Below are 13,823 nucleotides of genomic sequence, written 5' to 3' on the forward strand. Positions count from 1 at the left end.
AAATGGTTCTGCAGTGTCAATTTGCAGCAATGGAAGAAGACTCAGACCAACTTGTTGAACATATTAGGCTGTAATATATAATAATTATTCATGCCAAGTGCTATCATCATCTATTTTTCTAAAACTGAAACATACTGTGTCTACAAATACATTCATTTAGCATTTTAACACAATTGAAACACGACGATTCAGAGAGTTACAGGGTGAAGGTTAAGCTGATTCAGTTTTAGGAGTTTAGTTTTCATGTGAAAGTTTTTGTACCTGAGGAGGTTGTTGATGTGTTAGATGTTTAGGTAGGTGGTAACCCTAAAAAAAGAGTTGCAAGGAGACAAGTGGATGGAAATGAAAAGGTGCAAAAGATAGTGGTTGGAACAAGTAAAGAGTTAATGGCACCAAGCAGTTTTTACCATAGAGATTAGATCAGTTCTTGCTAGAACAACTCATAGCTGACAAGGTGAGACAGTATCCATAATGATTTATATTCGTTAGTGGAACACCAGGATGAGAACGAGGTTTATCGATGCTTTAAAAGCCAGAAGTGATATAAGGAAACAGATCAAGTGGGTGGTCTTCAAAATACATTAGACAGGATTTATTCTTGTAAGCAAATAATGATGTCAAAGTTATGGAGTAAGCAAAATGTCCATGCAAGGCCAGATATAATTTTACAAAGGATACTTGGAGCCTTATAGATGTTTAGTCAGAGCTGTAGAGTGTGATGATATGGAGTAGTTTGTGATCATAATCCAATTTTATCCAGACTTTATTGAAATATTTGAGTAGAAGTGCCTCTTAGATGTGATTGTTACACAGGTTAGATGGGATATATATTTTTGAGAAGGTTCAAGCTTTAGTAGATGGATTGTGAGGGTTTTGTGGATGAATGGACTTCACTTACATAGTGCTTTTCTGTCTCAACGGACAGAGCCCTCTACAATTGGCTTCTTATTCATCCATTCACTCACTCACACACACACACACACACACACACACACACACATATATAGCAGATGCACGGTGTTGGCCAGGTCCACTTGTTCAAGCACATTTTAACACAGGTGGAGTCTGAGACTAAAATGCCAACCTGCACTTAGTGGAGAACTTCCTCCTGAGCCACAGCCAGATTTCATATAAAGTGGAATGTTTGGTGATTAAATTGTTCCTTTGAAAGAGAGTCTGGGGAAACTCTGTCGATTCTTTGGTGAGTTAAACATTTAGTTGCAAGGACAAGACATGGAGCATATAGAACAATGAGGAACTATCCAGCACTACATTATGTGCTGCAGTATATGAGTTTTAAGGCAGCAACAGGAGGGGTTATTAAAATGCAAAGAGACACAGCTGGAGAGGATTTAGTGAATCATTCAGCTCCTGAAAAGCCCCTGTGGTCAGTTATACCCACAATGTGAGGAATCTATCAAAGAAGTTTTATACAGTGCAAAAGTAGATGACGTGTTTGTGCCCATTTCTTGGGATGTGGGAGTGGAGAGTGCAATAAAGAGGAACATACTGATGATGGAAATGAATCAGTGGAAGCTGGACAGGAGTTTAGGAAAATAACTCAATTAATGTAGTGATGAATGGAGGGATGCTATCCACGGTGGAACAGACACTTTACAGGGAGAGGTGGGCTGTCTCTAAATATTAGGATGATTTAACGCTAGAATAAAATCAGGTTGCTTGCCAGCAGAATGGAAACATGCCATACTGTATAGTTCAAAATTTAACAACAGGTAAAGATGCATCCAAACCCAAGTCATAAGACTTACACTTTTATATGAGTGCTTTGCAAACTCATGGAAGGATGGAATGTAAGCTTTTTATTGAACAACTGAATCAGTCGCAGTATCGAGACATTAAATAGACATTTGATGACAAAGAGATAGACATCAGTGACTCTTGCTGATAAAGATTTAGGTTGTTTGTAAGGAACAGCTGGCTTTGTTCCTCTAGAACAAAGCCTTGGATGTGTGTGCATGTGTGGGAAGTTTCTTTGAGTTGACGCTGAAATTGTGCAAAGGTGTTAAATGTTGTGTGACGTCTGTCTGGATGTGATTGGAGGCCATGACAATACACATGCACTTAACATTCCAAGCAATGATAAATGGCTGATATATCCACAGCTGACACTCTGTTGGGCTCTAGTTCCCGCACTGCAATTAAACTTGAGGCACATTCATCAAAGTGAAGTGTCATCTACTAGGGATACTAACAGTCCATTTTGTCAGTGGGAAAGCTGTAAATCAGTGGGCCGAGGAGCTGAGCAGAGCAGGAAAGCCAATCATATGGTCTGGTTAGAAGCAGCCATTGATTCAAACTCTAGTGTGACAGATTCAAAGCAGAGCAATATGATGAGCATAATGAAATATATTCACTGATATATGTTCCAGGGGCCCAGAGATTAGGAAATCATGTAGTGTATGTGAAGAGGCATGAAATCAACATCAGTCAGTGAGTCACAGATAAAAGCCCCATCTCAATAACAGAACTACTAATAAATCTCTGTTTATTGTCCAGACGTTTAACACAAGACAGGGGGGAAAGTTTGCATTCAGCAGCTGCTTTGATGGCTTTAAGACAAGGGGGGGGGGGGGGGGGGGGGGGGGGGTCAAAAACATAGCCTGACCTAATGTGGAATTATGTCTGTTTTGTTAGGAGTCAGGAGAACTGGCTGTAAAGTTAAGGTATGCTTGGTTCCTTGAGATGCAGGGCTTGGGAGAAATAAAACAACAAAGTCAACCCTAAAGAAAGGAGGGATAAATATTAATGCAGCCGTTGGATGATGGGAACCTAGAGGAAAGTCAAGGAGGGCATTGATGGGAACACCTGAAAAAACGGAAAAGAAGATAAGAAGAAGGTCTTATTTTCCTTTTTAACCTGGTATGAAATGAGTCATCTATTAGAGTCTTACGTTAAGTAGACTGAGACTCAGGCACTGTGAATTAAACCAATGTTTGAACGTTATAAGAAAACAGAGTGGGCTGCAGTCAAGCATGTTTCCAAGAATAGGAAATAAAAAAAAAAAACATTTCAGAGAAATGTAGTAGTGGTTTTGTGTTGGTGTTGTTTCTGTTAAATCTTTTACACGTAGTAGCTTCTTAAAGAAATGACCTTGAACAGGTATGATGAAGGGCAACTAAAGTGTACAGTAGATGATGAAAAATAAAAGGGCTCTCAGTCCCTAAAACCAAGTCTTGTGTTATAGTCAGGAACACAGTGGGTGGTTTATTTTGTAAAGCTGACTGTACCATGGAGGGGCCTGTGAGGTGAGACTATACGGGGCTATTTCCATAGATATAGATTTCCATAGGAGCACAGAGCAGAGAGCACATACAGAGCAGCGTGGCTGAGAATCAAAGGTTGGCTTGGTGGAGGTTGGCTGTCAGGGTGTTGTTGGTAAATTGGTTTCATCCCTTTTAACTGAACCCGATATAAGAATTAGCACTAGATGAATAGTTGCTCTGTCTATGTCTGTCTCCACGTTGCTAAAGTTCCAGTTCCCTTCTGCTCCACCCACCTGCTCACCTGTGCCTTATTCTCCAGTTATTCCCTTGGTATTTATACCAGCTTCCCCTGGTTAACTGTTTCTTTAGTTCTGTTACTCTTTGGTTGTTTGCTTGTGAACTGATGTTCATGACCCTGGTTTGACCCTGGTTCACAACCTTGTCTTGGGTTGTTTTGACAAATCCATAGTAAGCCTGTTCTTTATGTGCTTTCACCTGACAGCTGGTCTCTCTATGTGTTGGTTTCTCCTGTAAGAAGCGTCATAAATAGTGAGGGCATGGCTGTAAACATAACCTGCAGCAGCAGTTGGCATAGCTAGCTGAGTGAAATTGTTACTGAAACATCATTTCGTCAAGCATTTCATTTGACCTCTGACACTGTCGTTATAATTAAATAGCCTCTCTCCATTGCTGCCACTGTGTGATTTCACTGTGCAGTTACAAAATGAGAATATTAATAAAGAATATTTCCTGAATGTTCCTGGCTGGACGTCATAGAGAACCTCATGACTTCACAGGTCAAACTCAGCACAGTAAAAGGTGAATTAAGTTAGGTTTGATGTGACTGAAAAGTATGTGTATGTGAACAAAAACTGCACTTAGATTTATTTGAGTAAAGAGTTACTTTCTACCTCGGTGCAGGTAAAAAGTATATCACTCAAAGTAATCTTGTTGATATGGTTTTGATTATGCAAAAGACATTTATAAGCACTGGTGTCAAGCTTCAGCGTCACCTTGTTTTTCTTTTCTCTATCTTAGATTACAGCGTCTTGAGTCTCATGCTAAGCCGCATGCTTTTCAGAAAAAGTTAATGGAAACACTTGAGCACTTTTAATATCCTGGAATGTTTTCAGATTAAACTAAAGAAACTCAACAGAGGGCACACGGTGACTTATCATCGTTCAGTGAAGCGCCTTCTCCAGTCTGTCAGAAAAGCCACATGTTCAAATCTCATGTTATTCAAGAGAAAGTTCAAGATTCGGTTACTCTATGATGTAATAAGACTCCTGCCCTCGTGGCGCTGGTTCTGATTATCCTCCTCACACTCAAGAGCAAGACGCTCATCACGTAAACTCACAGTGACGTGCAAAAAGGCCTCAGAACACTTTGAGGGGATGTCTCCCAGATGTGAGTCATGTTTGATATTAGCTTTGTGTAATGTTTGTGTACCACAGAAAACAACCTCCTTGTCACTGTTGCATTTTAATTTCCTCAATATACAACCTTAAGCGCATATCTCATATGTTCTACCCATTATATGTTAATTATGCACGGCCCTTCTAGATGAAGATTTATGCCACTTATGTGTGAGTACGGTTTTAAAGTACAAGTACTACCAGTATTTCTACTTTGTAAGAGTCTAATAGAGTTGGAATAAGTTCCGCTGATGGCCCAGTAGAGGGAGAAGACCTGCATTTATTAATATTTTCAGTTAAAGTATTAGTGAAATTACATTTATTTAATCATTTAAATTAGTTGATTATACCTTTTGGAGTGATATGTGAATATTTTCCTCTTAAAAGTAGAGGTGTGTACAATAAAATGTAAATATGCAAGTAAAGTACATGCACGCCTCACAATATGACCCCAATAAAAGTAATTCTACTTCTACTATTCCCTTAAAGGGAAAATAATGCAGTTTAAGTCATAGAGCACGTGGTTTCACAGATGTGCTTTGAGCATTAGATAATATGGCTGTTGTCAGTCTGTGTACCCCCTGGGCCTGATGTCTGTTATAGGGAAACCACTTTTCTGAGCGCTCAAGCACACAGCACATAAGCAGTGGACGTGCTCGATCGGCACATGTGTGACATTTGGAGCGCGTTTGTCTTATACATTTGTGCCAGCAAATAAAAATGTACCCACGGGGTTATTTAAGCACAGGACATGTTTTCTGTTACATTTGTTTGTCAGAGGAGAATCTTGTAAACAGATTTTAAATGTCATTTGGTTGGAGATGAAAACAACCAGCTAGGAACAAGGTTTTGGTTCAGATCCAGCAGCTATTTTAAAGTAATTCTTAAAGTGGTACTGTCGCAAGCATGCATCTTACCCCACTGTGCAAATTACATGTCTGTCATGTCCCAACAATGTCCTAGATAATTTTCAGGAAAAACAATATGTAATTTGGGACTAATAATCAAGAGTGCATTAGTAAAGGGAGTAGTGTACTTGCAGGACCCCAAGGCTGGAAAAGCCCTCAGAAAACCTGAAGACAAGTCTATTATTATCTGTAGCAATTTTTAAGTGGAAAAAAGCAGTAAAAGTAAATTATCACTATTGAGAAAATGTCTAATACTATACTCAGACCTCTCTGGAGCCTATTTGCTGCTCACTTTCCTTGAGTAAAGTAAACATAATGTAAAATGGAACCGAATTATGGAAATTATATAATAATAATTACAATATTACAAATATGACTAAAAGTAGTGAAAAATCACAGCATATTTTACATTTGTACTTTTAGATAATTCTTTGAAAGATGTTTTCGTTTCAGAGTGAAACCTGGAAGTTCAGGTTTTGTTTTTAGCTCTCTGTTAGAGAAAGAAAAGGAAATGTACATGCTTTTCTAAAAAGGCGTGAGAGGGTGTAAAGGTTTAAACAAGATCTAAAAAGAGTGAAGAGAGTCAAAACACTGCTAATACTTCATCAGCAAACTGTGGTCCAAACTAGGCCTATAACATTATACTGATGTGGTCCAGCAGTGGTGAGGTCAAACACGGCCACTAGGAACTTGATGTTTATAGCTGCTAGGCACTTTCAAACTAATCACCTTACATCAAAAGGGAAATTATAGCACCGTCATAATATTCAATTCAACCCTCAGGCTCTCAGTTTTCCCTGTAAAGAACTCAATCAACCATCATAAGATGAACCGTGCTGCATAATGGCTCCCACGATCCATGTTTTTGGTGTCTGATGATCACTGTGGCCTTTGCAGCATCAATAACGTTGAGATTGCTGCAGCTGACAACCTCTCCGCTGCTGTCTCTGTCCCTGCACATTAGTTTGTAATTGCACCATTGGCAGCTTTTTATTTCCCTTTTCATTTCAGACAAATCAAGGCCAGACAGTCTATGCAGTCGGTGCCTCAGTCGGAGACGAGAGAGTAATCAGGAACCACCTGCACCTTCATTGCCATTATGGATGAAGATGGAAAGCATCTTTTCTTTTCCTCAACAACTCCAACAACTTTTCATGTAAGTAAACAGGGGAGAAGTGTCAGAGCAGTGGTAGGAGGTCATTTAGGTGGAAGTGGGATAAAGTCCCACTTGTATGCATCAGAAGAAAAGTGGCAATCATTAAATTAATGTTCAAAAACCCATTTCCTCAGAAGTTCCTTACTTCTTTAGTTGTATAGAGCTTCAGCAGACAATGGTTTTATAAATTACCTCTGAGCCCATGTTGCTGTATTTGTCAAGCTAGCCTGGCAGTTTCTCATGCAATGCTACCTCGAAGGTCACGCACATCCAGCAGTGGTTCCACCCTTGGCCTTAAAGTACTTAAAATTCCCCAGAGACCCTGAATCTTTTCACAGAATTAGGCACTGTTGATCACGAAAAACCTAAATTATTTGCAGTCTTGAGTTGAGAAACATTCTTTTTGAAGAGAGTCACAATTCTCTGAAGTGGTGAGCCCTTTGCTTACAGAGACGGGCCCTTTGTTGGATGCTCTCCTTTTATACCCCATAAATCGCTATATCACAATACCTGTCACATCACCTGTTACTACTTAACCTGTTAATTTTGGAACATTGTTATTTGTGTCATGGCTCTGGAGCATTAATTAATTAATACCAGGGATTGTCTAACTGACTAAGGTAGGTTAATAAAACAAACACTAATAACCTACTCTGCCCACTACACAAATAATTACAACAAAACTAATGCAATCTATACAAAAGTGTGGGTGTTATGGATGCATGTGTGAGTGTGTATCTGTCTGTGGCCCTAACCCAGCATCCTGAACACAAACCATTAATTTGTGGTGTAATAAAACAAGCAAGCAAGTTCAAACAGGTGCGACACAGCCACAAGGAATTAATAATTTGAGATATTTCTGCAAAGTTGTGGACAGATAATGTGGTTGACAGATCATAGAACAGCTAGAAGCTATGAGGCGATAATGCAGGTTGTGTTCATCTTCTTCATCAACCTGTGCTAAGAGCTGCTGTTGTTTCATTTTCCTTTTCCATTAAACCAAAGGTTGTAAGCAGGTGAACCCCCCATTATGCAACAGAAGCAAAAAACAGACGTCATAGGAGGATACGAGGAAAACAATTTGTCTTTAAAGCATGTACAGTATATATTACATTAGTAAACAGATGATGGGTACGTTACACTGATAAAACATCTTTACAACACACATCAAGGATTAAAGCTTCACTTGCCAAAGACGTTATACAAAGCAAAACGTGCGTCTGTGTGCAACTAGACATTGTCAGAGTTTTCCAAAGTGCAATTTTTGTGACCATCAATACACTGTATATTGAACATGAATTATAACAATTAGATATATATTAATATATTATATATTATAATTATACAATGGTTTCAATATTGTCAAAGCCAATGTAGTGTAACTATGGCTGTAAAATATAAGTAGTGCAGTAAGAGGTACAATATTTCCCTTTGAGCCGTAGTGGAAAAGTGGCCCACTTCATACATGATAAGTTTGCCAGTTTTAGAACAAGAAAAAGTATAATAAAATTATATAAATTATAAAAATATTTTATAATTTAATATTTAACCTTTTACCAAACACCATTTCTTATCCATCTTAGATGTTTGTGGACTAAACGTCACGGCTTGACAGAGGAAGTGAGAGATTGTGGTTGGTAAAAGTTTAGATGACGTGCGCTGCCATGTTTGCAGTTTTTGTGGGAGCTGTAGTTTCTGCTGTTCTCCAAAACTAAATCTTTGATATATCAGAGATCATAAAGTTTCTGAAAGCAGCTGCTGTAGTGGAGCTGATTTGTCTTACAATATGCAGATTAACTCTAGGAACATGCTTCCTGTTGCTCACTGATGAGCATATGCACAGTTTTCTCATTTGATTCTGTGTGTAAATTGTTTATTTACTCTTGTACTTTCTAACGGTTCACAGCTCTCTCTCCTTGGAGAGCTCATTACACTGTAGTCTCAGAATCTACGAGAATCAACCCGCTGAACATGTTTGCCTAAAGCCAGTAGTTTCATCATGCATCACAAAAATACCACGTTTCATATGTTTGACACGTAATTACAGCAAAGAGCAGAGAGATGACCATCATGCTAACAGGTGAAGCTTAACTGACAAGGATTTGTTCTGACTGTAACATCCAGAAGCTCCATACTTGACCCCTTTTTTTCTGATAAGCGTATGAACCTCATCAAACCAACCTTTCCACTCTGCTTTTGTGCAGTCAGATTGGATCATAGGTGCCTTCTTTCCTTTGTTGTTGCAAACCAGCAGATTAAAGCCAGCTCGTTTTGCTGTGCCATCTTAGTTAATCACCTACAGTGTTTGACGTGGTCAGGATGCAGATGTGAGCTGTGCACAGTTTTTGGGGGTGGTGGGGTTGAGGTCTCGGAATGGCTCTGACAGCCGTGGACACTGCAGGTGCGACATGGCGGTCCGGCGGATGCTGCTGTCCGAATCCTGGTGGCCGAACTTGTTCCTCAGCCGGCGGCAACACGGCAGGATGCCGGATAAGTCGGAGAGGAGGTGGCCACTGAAGATCATGTAGATCCAGGGGTTGAAGCAGCTGTTGAGGCTGGCCAGCAGGGCGGAGAGAGTCACGGTGGTGTTCTCAGAGTCTACAGGAAAAAGAGAGAGATTTAAAACACCTCTGTCCTGCTGGTGTATGATATACCTTCCCAAACCACGTTGGGCCAAACAGGCTGGATCGACTTTCCAAGGAAACTCTGGCTCTTATTGACACCAGGCACCCAGGAACCCAGTATATGCTGAGTATATGAATGATATTAAACTTCCCTCTGCCTTATCTCTATTCCAAACCTCTGGATAATGTTATCTGGAGGAGAATAATATAATAAAATAAAATATATTTAATTATACATATATTTAAAATATGCCACCCATTAATATTAACTTCAAATATGACTTAAAATCAGGCTGCACAGTTAAATCAGTCTCAACTAATGTGGCTGAAAATTATCTTGTGTAATCTGTAATCCTCGTTAGTTCTATAAGTTTAAATCAGTTTTAGTCAGTCAATCAGTATTTGTTAGAGAAGCTTAGATCGGAAATTCTCCAAGAGAAACTGGATGAGAATTCAGTATTCCTCTGAAAATTAATTCCTATCCAGTTCAAAAGGATCTTGGACCATCATAAGTCAGTAATACTCTCTCTGAACCCCATAATGAGATTCCTCAGGTGGCTGAGCAGCTCCACCTGCCTGAATGGAGCAGGTTTTTACAGACTATTAGACTGTAAACTAAAATTTGCATCCTCACTGCCATCATAAGAAAATCACACTGCACTGACTGCACATGCCTGAGATACAGTGGGACAAAAAAGTACTTGAACCTTTTGGAATTTTGTAGTTTTCTGCATTAATTTGTCGTAAAATATGATCTGTTCTTCATCTAAGTCAAGAGTATTAACAAATATAATGTGCCTAAAGTAATAACAAAAAAATATTCCTCATACTTAAACACCTGCTTATGGATGAATAATAAATAAGTGCATACAGGATTAACTTCACATGGTGGCGCCCCCTTGTCTACCCCAACTTTAAAACCAGCAGGTGGTGTTAATGTAGCGGCTGATGGGTGAAGCCTGTATAATCTAATATATCAGCATAAAACTCTCATCTTTTGGCTTGAATCATTCGTCATCTAATGAAGGTAGCGTGATGGTTAATTGTACATACAGTATAATGAGCTTCGGTTACAGCCGCTCTGACAACTCAACACACTGCAACTTAAGAAAACACAAACTCAAGCAGATGAAGAAAACCCCTTCACCAATTAAACACAGGAACATTTAATACAAAATATTCCTGTTTTATCCTTCTGTAATTATGCATTTTAATATTTTTTAGGCTCTAGTATTATTGTGTCTTCTGTTGCGTAAAGTGTAATCAGACGCCAGTTGTGTGCGTAATTGTTTTTTAATCGTATAAATCCTCAAAGCAGACCGAGCAGAAAACTGACCATGCCAGGAGAAGGTCTCGTCCCACACTGACCACATCTGCACGGTGAAGAAAGGCGCCCAGCACACCACGTACACCACCACGATCACGAAAGTCATCTTCACCGTGCGTAATTTGGCGCGGGAGATCGTGCTGACGCTGCTGACCGAGCTCCTGCTCAGGATCCCGTTCTTGGTGGCCTCTGCTACCGCCCCCGCGCTCTTCCACCGGGTCTTAAACTTGAGGTTCATCCAGATTGTGCGGCTGATGAATCCGTAGCAGAACACGAGCACGACCACTGGCACGAGGAAGATGCCCGCGGTGATCCAGGTGATGTACGCGCGCAGCCCCCACGGCTCCACGAAGTGTCCCCAACAGTCGTACACGGCAGAGCCGGGCTGCACCTCGCTGAGGGAAAAAATGAAGTACTGTGGGGTGCTGAGGACCAGGCTGCACACCCAAGTGGAACCAATCATGATGTACGCGCGCTGCGTGGGCTGCTGGAGCGTCTGCAGCGGGTGGCAGATAGCGATGTAGCGATCCAGGGTCATCATCACCATCATGTAGGTAGAGGCGAACATGCCCAGCACCTGCAGGTGCTTCACGATACGGCACAGAAAGTCTGGTCCGTAAAAGCGGAAGGTGATCTCCCAGCAGAGCTGCGGCAGCACCTGGAAAAAAGCCACCACCAGGTCAGCCAGGCTCAGGTGCTTGATGAACAGGTGCATGCGCGACGGTTTCCTGCGGGTTTTGTACATTGCCAGCAGCACGGCCAGGTTGCCCACCACTGCCGCGAGAAACGCAAGGCTCAGCACGGTGATCTCGATTTTGGCTACCTCCTCGTTCCGTCCAAACAGGTCAGTCGCGTTTCCCTTCGCGCTGACGTTCTCACCAGCGGCATCAGTCTCCAGCTGCTTTAAGTTGAAAACCTCTGTGCAGTTGCTGTCCGTGATGTTGCAGAAGATCTCCGAGGGGAAGAGCATGGTGGCCGCTTCTCCTCCAGGCGCACTGGAGGTGCCTGCTCGTCTGTGCGTCACCGTCACCACCGGAGACTGTGGCTCCTGGATTACTCCAACATGTACGGGCTGATTACTGGTGGACACTGAAAGTCCCCGAAGAGTGAACCTGTCGATAAACAAACAAAAAGCATTCAGTTTCTATCCGGTACAGTGCTGCAGACGCAGGCTCTTTTAAAGACTCGTGCCCCCCCTCTTGATACCCAGACACTCTCTAGAATCACTTCTATGCAGACAAACCACATGCACTTCCTCTTCCCTCCCACCCATTAAACCAGTGAAGCCTGCTATGAGGAGTCCCTGAATTCCTGCAGAATATGGGGACACACTACATGTTTTAACAATATTATAGGTAGGATCATGTCACCCACATAAAATCCAAAGGGTGATCAACTTTTGCATGGTGACGCAAAAGAACGATGCACAAAGGAAAGAGGCAGATTTCACTGTCTTTTCTTTTCATTATCAACTATTTAAGCTTTTTTGATTTTAACATCCAATTACATTTTCCTTCTCCTCTACCCTATTATGCAAAATAATTCCTTCTTCCTTTTTACTGTGAGTGACATAATTTTACATAAAAGATGAAGGAACAGTAGCCAGAAGCTGTAGCCTATTTAAATCAGGAGTTTAGTTTAGTTTAGTGTCTCCAATCTATACTCAAGATGTTTCCAACGTGGAACCAGGAAATATTAGATGTTTGTAAGACATTTGCTGCATCACACATGTCTTATTTTGCCTTCTTCTGTCTTCAGTGCAGAAAATAATACAAACAAAGAAAACACAGTGATTGAAAGCATGTGTCCAAACTTTATGTAGAAAGTTGTAAAAGCCTCCCAGCAATTTTGATTTGCAGCTGATTAATTAAACAATCATTTCCAGAGGACAATTCCTGGAACATATCTAATAAACATCAAATTAACATCCTCCCCTCACCTGAATATTAATTTAACCTTTCATTTATTCTGACCCTGACATCCTGTTTGTGCATGAGGTGATGTGTTCGTGTGTTTACGTGGACATGACCTGATAACCCGACAGACACAGGTTGTTTTCTCAAAACAGTGCGAGAAAACAAACTGCTGCCTTGCTGAGAGAGAAAAGTATTAAAGTTTAAATTTCTCCTCACCACAGTTTTTGTAAAAACAAATCAGAAACATTCATTTTAGTGCTAACACACCAGTGATTATTGGTACATGAATAACACAATAGGAATAATCACTTTGTTTGTGTATGTGATTGTGAATTTTGTCTATTTAGTAAAACAGAGCAGACTCCAGTAATAACTCACCACTACCTCCTGTGTTTTTTAGGTTTGCCCTCATGTAATTTGAATTCTCTGCTTTAACCTTGTTGCTTTTTAAAGTTACCTTTAAAATACAACAGTTTGACTGCTTTCTGATTTCTGCAGCAGCGTTTATGATCATTCGTTCTCGATGGACATCAGAGATAATCATATTATCGGGGAGTGGAGCTCACACTGAGTGATATCAATCTGTGTTGCATGTGTTTGGATTGACCCTGATGACTCCTGTTCAACTCTCTCTTCAGGCTTTTCTTTCACTTTTGACTCGTATCCATGTTTATTGCAGTTCATATTCTGTATCCACATGTTTTAAATATCACCTGCAACGATGAGTTAAATCATAGCGCACAGTGCATTTAATCCCTCATAAAATGATAAACTGTTGTTGATTTTTACTTTATCCACACTAAATCCATAGATGAAACGGTTCTAAAGCTACCTGCACGTCTCCCTACGCTGTTTGTTGAGCTAAACTGCTGCACAAGATGTTGTATCCTCCCAGTTTGTTGTAGACCTTCATCGCCTGACGCTGGCAAAAAGCACATCATAAATTCTCATACCCGCTGCCTTACAAGACCACAGTGTTGTATCGTAATGTTCAATCTATATGCAAGGAGCACAAGTAGAGAGAGAGATTTAGAAGTAACAGAAGCCAACTGTTTATCATGTCCAGTGGTTGTGCAAATGCAGTGCCAGCTGCTGATGTAGACTGTTACATAATGTGTCGTTGAACAATGGTGGGTAATGGTCGGAGTTGTCAGGAGTTATAGATTTGTTACCCTGTGATTTTGAAGCGTGTCAGACTTTCATAATAATAACAATAATATATAACTCAAGCTGGTGTACACACTAATAAGTGC

General features: G+C 40.5%; 1 protein-coding gene across 1 annotated transcript; it reads right to left on the reverse strand.

The window, feature by feature from the left end:
- Window positions 1-8,987: 8,987 nt before the first annotated feature.
- On the reverse strand, window positions 8,988-11,759 carry LOC113163962 (arg8-vasotocin receptor-like). The gene is made up of 2 exons (XM_026363038.1): window positions 10,664-11,759; window positions 8,988-9,301 (listed from the first exon to the last, which is right to left on the reverse strand). The coding sequence occupies exons 1-2, from the start codon at window positions 11,622-11,624 to the stop codon at window positions 9,018-9,020; spliced, it is 1,245 nt and encodes a 414-aa protein (XP_026218823.1). The 5' UTR covers window positions 11,625-11,759; the 3' UTR covers window positions 8,988-9,017.
- Window positions 11,760-13,823: the final 2,064 nt, after the last annotated feature.

The sequence above is a fragment of the Anabas testudineus genome, chromosome 23 (genome assembly GCF_900324465.2).
Source record: "Anabas testudineus chromosome 23, fAnaTes1.2, whole genome shotgun sequence".
Lineage (NCBI taxonomy): Eukaryota > Metazoa > Chordata > Actinopteri > Anabantiformes > Anabantidae > Anabas > Anabas testudineus.